This window comes from Labrus mixtus, chromosome 20 (assembly GCF_963584025.1).
Source record: "Labrus mixtus chromosome 20, fLabMix1.1, whole genome shotgun sequence".
Taxonomy (NCBI): domain Eukaryota; kingdom Metazoa; phylum Chordata; class Actinopteri; order Labriformes; family Labridae; genus Labrus; species Labrus mixtus.
Genome location: NC_083631.1, coordinates 24,391,211 through 24,401,210, shown reverse-complemented (window position 1 = coordinate 24,401,210; position 10,000 = coordinate 24,391,211). Strand labels below are relative to the sequence as shown.

The 10,000-nt window shown below is 45.4% G+C and overlaps 3 protein-coding genes across 6 annotated transcripts in view; all 3 read left to right on the top strand.

Moving 5' to 3' along the window:
- LOC132954615 (coiled-coil domain-containing protein 134-like) overlaps positions 1 to 2,396 on the top strand; it is an 11,510-nt gene extending 9,114 nt beyond the window's left edge. Inside the window, exons 6-7 of the mRNA XM_061027221.1 lie at positions 1,580 to 1,651; positions 1,946 to 2,396. Of these exons, the coding sequence (XP_060883204.1) occupies positions 1,580 to 1,651; positions 1,946 to 2,071 (198 nt within the window). The 3' untranslated portion in view covers positions 2,072 to 2,396. The remainder of the gene's footprint in view (positions 1 to 1,579; positions 1,652 to 1,945) is intronic.
- Positions 2,397 to 4,141: 1,745 nt separating this feature from the next.
- On the top strand, positions 4,142 to 7,343 carry LOC132954478 (uncharacterized). The gene is made up of 2 exons (XM_061027031.1): positions 4,142 to 4,327; positions 5,332 to 7,343. Exons 1-2 carry the CDS (start codon positions 4,306 to 4,308, stop codon positions 7,341 to 7,343), a joined length of 2,034 nt encoding a protein of 677 aa, XP_060883014.1. The 5' UTR covers positions 4,142 to 4,305.
- A 1,147-nt stretch (positions 7,344 to 8,490) lies between these two features.
- The window catches only part of srebf2 (sterol regulatory element binding transcription factor 2), a 44,156-nt gene continuing 42,646 nt past the window's right edge, over positions 8,491 to 10,000 (top strand). The window contains exon 1 of one of the 4 annotated variants that reach the window (XM_061027206.1): positions 8,491 to 8,788. In XM_061027206.1, the coding sequence (XP_060883189.1) occupies positions 8,698 to 8,788 (91 nt within the window). In that variant the 5' untranslated portion in view covers positions 8,491 to 8,697. The remainder of the gene's footprint in view (positions 8,789 to 10,000) is intronic. The other 3 variants (XM_061027204.1, XM_061027207.1, XM_061027205.1) reach the window with 3 other exon arrangements.

The following is a 10,000-nucleotide window of genomic DNA, read 5'->3' as shown; positions in this document are numbered from 1 at the left end:
TCTTCCTCCTCTTCTTCCTCCCCCTCTTCTTCCTCCTCCTCCTCCCCCTCCTCCTTCCTCTTCCTCCTCCTCTTCTTCCTCCTCCTCTTCTTCCTCCTCTTCTTCCTCTTCCTCCTCCTCCTCTTCCTCCTCTTCTTCCTTCTTCCTTTTTCCGCTTCCTCCTTCTCCTCTTCCTCCTCCTCCTCCTCTTCCTCCTCTTCTTCCTCCTCCTCCTCCTCTTCTTCCTCTTCTTCCTCTTCCTCCTCTTCCTCCTCCTCCTCTTCCTCCTCTTCTTCCTTCCTCCTCTTCCTCCTTCTCCTCTTCCTCCTCCTCCTCTTCTTCCTTCTTCCGCTTCCTCCTCCTCCTTCCTCCTCTTCCTCCTTCTCCTCTTCCTCCTTCTCCTCTTCCTCCTCCTCTTCTTCCTTCTTCCGCTTCCTCCTCTTCCTCCTCCTCCTCTTCTTCCTCCTCTTCTTCCTTCTTCCGCTTCCTCCTCTTCTTCCTCCTCTTCCTCCTCCTCTTCTTCCTTCTTCCGCTTCCTCCTCCTCCTCTTCCTCCTCCTCTTCCTCCTCCTCCTGCACAGTTATGAGAGCAGCGTCTTCATTCAGCTCGCTCTGGTTTTACTCTCAGCGTGAGGATGTAACGAGCTGACGCTGCAGCGTCGCCTTAGAAAAGCTACAGGAGCAGAGAACATAAAATGTTCTTGTTTTAATGTGCGGGTTAATGAACTCCTGCAGGGTTTCACTGTGACCTTAGCAACGTGCCAAGACGATTAAATAGTGGATTTATTCTGAGGCTCAAAGCAGCTGCAGCAGTTTGAACCCCAGTTTACACTCAGACCTCTCTGACCCCGCCCTCTGTTACTTGTCACTCACAGTATCTGAAGCTCAAATTATAAAACACAACATTCTATAAACCGAACAAATATGAATCATATTTTTTATTTTTCATAGATTAAGAAATGTAGCCGTGTGTTATCAGGGCGCGAGACCAAGCAGGAACCTCCATGTTAAAAAATGAAGCTGATGCTGAAGTGTAACATCCTGCAGTTCCTGGAGTGTCCACTAGAGGCTGGCTGCAGAAGCACAGGAAGTCACATACACACCCATTCTAAAAAGTCTGTTTTTACAGCAGAGATTAACATGTTTACAGCCTGGTTCAAAAAACCAAATAGGTGTGATTAGCTCATGTCTCGATGGACACACACTGTACGGGGGGGGTGAATGTTTTGATGACTCATCAGTTTTGATTTGATGAAGGATAAGAGTTATTCACAATAAGGCGTGTAGCTGACCTGATTGACAGGTGGGCGCGGTGTAACGGTTTGTCAGGAGGTTTAAAACCCGCCTCAGCTCCAGCTCTCAGCCTGTCGTTAGGTTGACTGAAAGTTAGACTGAGACAGCATTTCCAGCATGGAGACCGCCATCGATGGGACTCCAGTGCCCCCTGCAGGAACAGACGGGGACGACACTCAGGCTTCCATTAGTATTTACATTATGATTAAACTGTATCCCCCCAGTGTCGTCCCATACTCTCTGTCTTGATGAAATAAGAACTCTCTTCTTCTTCTTCTTTTCTTCCATGGGTCTGTTTTTGTTTCCAGATGTCACAGGAGTTGGGAATAATCGAGAAAGCCCCGGACTTCACCAACCCGTACCGCACGGAGAGAGACGATGTGAGTACGATACACACGACACCTTCTTCCCCTCAAAACGTCTCAAACACTAAAAGATGGAGACGCCTCCCCGAGCACACCTGAACTCTGTCTGACTGCTAGACTCCGCCTCCACATGCTCGCTCCGTCTCTGCTCCTCCACAGCAGCAGAGAAACACAACAAAACAAACTCCTGCACAAAAACATCAACAACAACGTTTTGTCCTGAAAAGTTGTCGATGATATTGTGCAGGATTTGATTATTGAAATTTCCCAATTTTTAAATCGTGGTAACTCTCTCGTCCGGCGCTCCAGGTGCTCCACACGGCCGAGGCCTTCCAGAAGATTCTGCGCGAGGAGGAGAAGAGGAGGAGGAAAGAGGAGAAGAGGAAAGAGATCAGGAAAGGGCCTCGTATCTCCCGCTCCCGCACCGAGCTATAGCGCCGCACCGACGCACTCGTGCAGCGAGAGGAGACGACGAGGGAGGAGCTACAAAACGCACAGTCCAACGAGAGGCGGCTCGACTTGCAGACGCCGGGGACGGTGAAAGCTGTCGTCGCGTGTTTGAAAGCCAGGCGCTCTCTAAGACGCCTCAAAGTGACGCAGAAGGTTAGTCGCTTTCTGCAGTGATTTATAACCAACAGGAAGTGAACGCCGTCTGCGGAGAGGGGCGGAGCTGATTTTTGATACCTTGAAGTTATTTAAATGTACTTTGGATTAAAATGAATTTAGTGGAATAAAAGTTGCTTCAAATCTTTTCCCAGGATTCCCCGCTGTGTCGTGTCTGCTTTAGATTCAATGTGTCTGAAACTCACGTGCTTCAAATGTGCTCGCCAAACGCCACCTCAGCCCGTTGGAGTCGAGCTGGAACTCGTCCCTGTGATATCGTTTTTCCTTTATTTTATTCCGTTTCTCTTGAGAAACTTTAAATGAAGTTCTTCTGGCTGCTCCAAGTTTAAAGGTCATCGTTTGTTTATGTTCATGTGAAATACGGAAGCCTGAAGCGGACATTCCTCCAGACAGTTGATTTTACTTTCCCGCAACAACAGGTCGATGTTAGACGTTTCCTTCAGAACTTATTTATCTCGTCATATCGAGCTCGCTCTTCCTTCGTTACGAGCAGGTCACTCGGAGGCGACGGCTCGCTGTAGCTCAGATTGGTCAACGCGTGGCACCGTTCTTGATGGTGTGGAGGCGTCCTCTGTTGTCATTTAAAATAATCACTCAATAACGGTGATCGCTACATTACATTGGCTTTACATAGAAAACAGGCGCCGTCTGTGGACACGGGCCAAACGGTTGAATAAGTTGATCAAGTTATTTAAGAACTCAAACTCGCTCTGTCACTCACTCTGTCACTCGCTCTGTTGCGTACGGCGCTGTGTCCACGTTCTTCGCCTAATCATCACCCACTCGGCTTCCGTCCTCGTCTTCACTTCGCCATCCATCACAGCTCGCTTCAAGTCTCTCGTGTCTCGCTGTGCTCACTGTCGCTCGCTGAACACCAGCCTCGTTCTCCCGCGACAGTGAGATGAATTGGATCAGATGTTTGTCCACTTCGGGCCTCCGTACTGAGGGACGGTTTATCGGAGTATTTTCATTTTTTTCTTCATGTTTTTTTATTTCCTCGCCTTCAGAGGGAGTCGTCGTTTCTCTTTAAACCCATGACTTCATATTTTTACAACAATCCCTGTAGTTGTTTTTTCTGTAACGAGGAGAAACGTCGAAAGTAAGGTTGTTTAAACTTGAATACGATACCTGTTTGTTACCACGGCAACAGAAATAAAAGACCTTGATGCATTCCTGTGTGGCGACTCTTCATCTAGCAGCAGCACCTGTTTCTGTGTTTTCAGTATTTTGTTTTATTTTATTTTATGGAAATCGTCATTAAAATGGTTTAAATGGAATTGTACGGAAGAGGATTAGGGCCAAACATGAGAAATAAATATGAAAGGAGGAAGATTTTAATTTCAATATGCACTCGAAAAAGTCGAAATGTTGAGGAAAAAAGTAAACGTCAGGAAAAAAATACAATTTAAATACAATTTTGAGAATTAAAACAAATTGTACTCAACTTATTTCTTAGCATTTCGACTTTTATCCTCCACATTTAGATTTTGACTTTCGACTGCGTTTTTCTCTCCAATGTGGAATAATTTCTGAACATTTAGATTTTTTTACTTTTTTCTCTACATATAAACTTTATTCTTAACATTTCAATGTTTTCTTCTTTATTTCTTTATTTCTTCACATTTAGATTTTATTTCTGGAACTTCTTAATGACACTAACCCTCCTGATTATTTCTCGCTCGTGTCTGGCCCTGATCGGCCTCCGTACATTGAGATTGATGTGATTATAAAATATTATTACGACTGTTATAAAAACGATCTGTGTATTCAGAGAAAAGAAGATCATTGCTGCAGAATGAACAAGCCATTTTGTTATCAAGTTTATTGAAATAAAGTGACTGTGACGTGAAGTGTTTGATGTGTTTGATGTTTTAATGAGCCGACAGGGGGCAGACAGCAGATTCTCTTTAAACAGGAAATCTGATGGTTTTGTTTTTAGCTCAGCAGTCAGAGCTCAACAACATGTAGCTACCAAAGCGACCGAAACACCCAGAAAGTGTCCCACAAAGCCTGACTGTAGAGAACAAGCTGCGTTGTTAGGAGAGATGTCTTTAAACGTGGACTCCGGTAAGAGTTCATCTCCTGATTGTAGCTCAGCAGTCAGAAGTTAGCAGCTAAAGCTAGCTCTCATATGCGTAGTTAGCTTTTTGCTGTCAGTTCTTCTTATTAGTTCGCTTTAAAACAGCAAATATCGACTTTACATTACGGATTAAATCTTGATCTTTATATGTGATGTTTGATTTTTGGTTTACGGACAAGTTTTGGTCGAATAAACGAGTTTATACCGGTGTTACGGTTTAAAGAGTGACCGTGTCAACTGGCGACTTTTCAATAGCATCAGATGTTGAGTTCCGAACTAATGTCTTTATGTTTAATCTTTTATAGTTATTACTCATCAGGTATTTCTTTATTGAAAAACACAAAAAGAGGAATTAGTCAGGACATTTTTCCGTCTTTAACATCTGTCGTACGATTCGTAACCAGGACAACCGCAGACAGACTGGGCCGGAAGTCTCCAGTTAACAAGGTCACTCTTTACAACACAACACCGGCAGGTAGTTTATAACGCTAGCTTTGACCCTAACCTGTTCATGTCCAGAAGCTTCCTGACAAATAAACGTTTCTAGGTTTTTACACGCCACATTAAACTCTCTGTTTTAATAATTAACAGATAAATTAGCCGTTATTTAGATTAGATTACTTTATCTTACCAAAAAGTCCCATTATGAACTTTTTAATTTGATGTCAGTCACATACAGTGATCAAAATGTTGTGTTTTAACCAACATTTAAATACAGTATTATTACATACTGTACCTTTTAATGACAGAGGGTCATGATTTTAAAACACGCTACATTAAAGGTTTGAAGTACAACAAAACCCGGGACAATCACTACAATTTAGAAAAGGTGTTCAGATACACGTCACCACTTTCTTTCTGATACGCCTACATTAGTTTAGTGATATGAGAGGGTCTAATTTGAGCTCCTTTGAAGACAATGACATGCTAAAGGTGCATTTAAAGAAAAGGCAGTTACAGACAGTTTCTGTTGCTCTGGTTTTCTCACCAGGGGGCGAAGAGAAGAAAATGAAGACTCTGATGGAGGGCGAGAAGGAAGGAGACTCTGAAACCAGTTGGGGTGAAGGACTCAGGCTCGTCCTCATTGGAAAGACGGGATCTGGAAAGAGTGCTTCTGGAAACACCATCCTGGGTCGAAGGGAGTTCCTGTCACAGATCAGCGCCCGTTCTGTCACCCAGGTGTGTCAGCTGGCGAGCACCGAGCTCGCCGAGGAAGAGGACGACAAAGTGGAAGGACAGACTCTCTCACAGAGGAGGATGAGGAGGGTCAACGTGGTCGACATGCCGGGTTTTGGGGACACTCACCTCAGTGTGGAGCAGATTCATGCAGAGATCGCTAAGTGTGTGTCTCTCTCCGCCCCCGGGCCTCATGCTTTCCTCTTGGTGGTGCCTGTAGGACGATACACTGACAGTGAACACCAGGCCGCCCGGGAGCTGGTGCAGATATTTGGGGAGGTTGCTCTCTGTCAGCACACCCTGCTTCTTTTTACCAGGGGCGATGACCTGGAGGGGATGGGGATTGAAGAGTACCTGAGGGAGACTGCACCAGCTGGACTGACGGCTCTGATTGACAGGTGTGGGGGGCGGTACCATGTACTCAACAACAAGGACCCTGGTAACTCTGCACAGGTTCAAGAACTGTTAACAAAGGTGTACGAGATGGTGAAACAGACGAGCACAGGGTTCTATACCAACACGATGTTTTTAGAGGCAGAAGCTGCGATCAGGGAGGAGCAGAGAAGAATGATGATGGAGAGAGGGCAAGCAGAAGGGGAGGAACAGGGGGGGGTCAGCTGCAGCTTGGAGGAGCAGGCTACTCTTACAAAACGAAGGAAGTGTGACCTGGAGTCAAACAGAGCAGGTGGATCACAGGAGGTCAGGAGAGGGAGCGACGAGGACTTTAGGGTGGAGAGGTGGAGGGAGGAGAGCAGATGCAGCACCTTCAGCTTCCTGAGGGACGGAGTGAAACAGTGCAGGGAGCAGTTCAGAGGCAGACGCAGAGAGAGCAGCAGAGCGGTGGGAAGGCGACAGTCTCTCCGCTCATCGTTCAGGAGGGAGGCGGCTCTCTCGGCTAAAGTTCTGCACAGAGTGAAGATCCTGGTGGCTGCTGGAGCCACAGGGATGGCTGTTGGAGCAGTGTTTGGGGCAGCTGCCCCTTTAGCTGCTGCAGCCGGGGCGTCTCTGATGGGGAACTCTGTGGGCTTCGCTGCAGGTCAGTTAGCTGGGATGTCTGTAGCCGGAGGAACAGGTGTTGGGAAAGCTGTGGGGGCCATAGTGGCGGCGGCCTCGGGGAAAACAGCGTTGGCTCTCGGCGCAGCAACAGGTGGAGTTTTGGGCGGTTCTGTTGGAGCGATTGCTGGTGCTGAGGCTGAGAGTCCCGGTGAAGGCGCACTGGATGCCCTGGGGCAGGTCAGCCTCATCGGAGTCTCTGCTGTTGGGATGGCAGCGGGAGTGGGAGGCACCCTGGGAGCTGGAGCTGCTCTGGGTGCAGCTCTGGAGGGAGCAGCTTGGAGCACTGCAGCCCTCAGTGGAACTGAAACCGCATCAGCAGGAGCAGCGGGTGTAGTGAACGCCTCTGTATCTCAGAGTTTAGCTTCAGCAGCAGGGCAGCATGCAGCAGGCGCTGTGGGGAGTCTGAGTGCAGGAGCAGCAACTTCTCAGTGTGCTGCTCCTGCTGCAGCAGCTGTATCTGCTACAGGAGCGGGTGTATCTGCTACAGGAGCAGCTGTATCTGCTACAGGGTCTCCTGGTGCGCTGTGTGGCATAACAGGGCCCAGTATGACATCAGTGACAAACACAGTTGTGTCAGATCCCTTGGGCACAGTGAGAGCAACAACATGCTTCCTGAACGCAGTGGCTGAGATCGGTAAGGCTGCAGCAGGCATCGTCCTGGCCGGTGGTCTGGTGGTGAAGGTGGTAAAAGAAAGAGTGAGGAGTGGAACAGGAGCGACAGAGGCCAGTTTCTCAGAGAAGAAGTCGTATGAGATCTACTGGAACAAATAGATCCTGAAGTCTCAGAATCCACTGGATGAGATCGTTGTGCTGTTTTTTTCTGGCCTTGGAATCAAGAGTGAAAGATGGACGTGTTGTTATTGCCATGGAAACACAAACGTACCTGTGTGTGACAGACTCGGTATCATGTGTAGGAATGATCGAAAGGCAGATCTAGAAATTACAATTGCAGATGTTTGTTGAGATCACGCAACTAATAGCTAATCAGGGAAACGGTCACATTAAAGCTTTTGGTTTGTTTCTCTTGATTTAAAAAAACACTTTAAAGGAAGAATGTGGGACACATAAATATATCATAAATCCAGTCTAAATCAAATTGAGAAACATGAATTATTTTTCTGCTTTTATTTTGAAAAATCCTAAAGTAATAAATATAAAAGGAGATTCTGAAGGCTGATGTGAGTACTATTAAGAGGCGATGTCATTAATAACTCTTCTTGAAGTCATGGCTGCTCATTAAGGAACAAAAGGACTGAAGTATTAAAAGCTGATTTCTTACTGGCTGATGAAAATTAAAGTGTTTTCACTTGTTGTAAAATGAAACCAAACATGTTTTAGAAGTTATAAATTTAGATTTCAAAGTTGAAGTTGTTTAAAATGTTCTGCAGTGAAATAAACTTTCATCACTTCACACGCTTGGGTCTGATGTTTTATGTGAAATGTTTTTATATGAAACTGCTGATACAACTGAAGTTTTCTATGACAGTGTTCAGATATTACGTCTTTGCCAGGACACTCAGGAAAGAGATTTAATCTCAATGAGTTTTCTTTACTGGTTAAATAAAAGTGAACTAGAAAAATAAATAAATATGAATTATATTTATAATTTATTTATATTTAAGTGTATCATTAAATGATTAAGGGCTTAATGTATTATTTATATATTTTTATTATATTTTATTTACAACTCAGTGTCATTTTATTGTGAAGGGCTGTTTCCGTCATGACGTTCACTTCTATTCATGAACGTAGGGGGCGCGGTTTGTAAACAACAGGAGCTTCCCATGTTGACGTACTATCAGACCACGCTAAATACGACCTTTTCATTGGACGACGAGGACTGGTCTCATGACAACAACAGCTAGCTCTGAGCCAATGAGAGAACGCCCTGGACCACAGAGTCTGTTTGTGAATGACGCAAACAGCGTAAAACAAGATGGCGCCGTCTTAAGCATCAATTGATGTGAATGAATTCATCGACGTAGAAGTCTGCCTCCTGTGAGGCTGCGGGGTCGTGTTCCGGATCTTCCCGGACAGAATCATCGACATTAACGGTTAACGGTTGTTGTGGGCGTCGCTGAACGCCGCAGAACATCCGGTGGGTGTCCTCCCTCCCGGTGACAGGATGGACAGCGGAGAGTTCATCCCCACCATGGAGAACATGGACACCACTTTAGCGGAGTTAGGAGACGAGTTCACCCTGGGAGACATCGACGGTGAGTCGGCGTGACGCTGCTGATGGAGCTCCGTGTTGTTGTTGTTGTTGTTGTTGTTGTTGTTTACTCACTCGGTGTTTACTGTTTACTCTGCACGGAGCTCAGACTGTGAAGCACCGTGCTTCAGCTGGAGTACATCTTTAAATGTCATGATACCAGAATATTATGATTATAATATTAATCGAACAATATCGAGACCTACGGAGTCCCTGAAGTCCAAAAAGCTAAAAATAAAAATCTACAAGATGTTTCCTTGTGGGCAGAATATTTAAAGAGGCAGGCTGTAATGGAAGAGGTGATGAGATGATATTTATCAGGAAGCTGTGTGCAGAGTCATCATGATACAAACAGAAACTGTGTTAACATCTAATAATAACAAACAGATGACACACACTGAATGTTCACTCATTTCTTCTTTTTAATTACGTCACAGAAGCACTGTGAATGTTTTCGTACAGTTTAGACATGTGTAGGAGTTTGTTTGTAACTTTGGATGGATTCATTCCTCTCTAGCACCTGTCTTATGAAATAGATGTTTGTTCATTTAAAGGTCCAATCAGTGAGCTGTGTAGAGAGTGAGATGATAAAGGTATCTTACTATCTGATCATTAAGGAAACATGTTGAAGTGCTGGCTTCTCTGACAACAATGCAGCAGCCAGTATGTCCTCCTTCTAACTTTAGATTCTGCTCCTGAATGCTCTGGATTTGTTTGGACCAGAGAAGGTAGGCGCTTTTAAGACACGCCCCCACACGGCCGTTTTGGACGCCCCTCGGTTTGTCAGATATGAGAGCAGTTATCAGGTCAACAGGTGTTGCAGCGATGGAAGCGGGGCAAGAGAAGTGGTTCAGATAGAAGTGATTGTACCCGACCTAAAAAGCCTCTGCATGTTTCTAATAAGCTCCACGAGCAGAAACGTGCTCAAACTAGGATCAATATTGGAGATGCTTTTGAAAAATGGAGAGAGGTTAGAACACAGAAAGGTTTACAGACCCATGCAGAGCTGGATAAACACTGAAGCTTCAGAGTCCACCACATGGTGACCTGAGTGAGCATGGACTCTAGAGAGGAGGGGGGGGGACAGCTCTCTATGATGTTTAGAATTTAGACTGCAGTACCCATTTTAACCACTAGGTGTCAGAGGTAATTGCTCCTTTTTTAAACATTTTTCAGTTACTGATTCGGTCTAGCAGCTGAATAAAAAAACAAAACC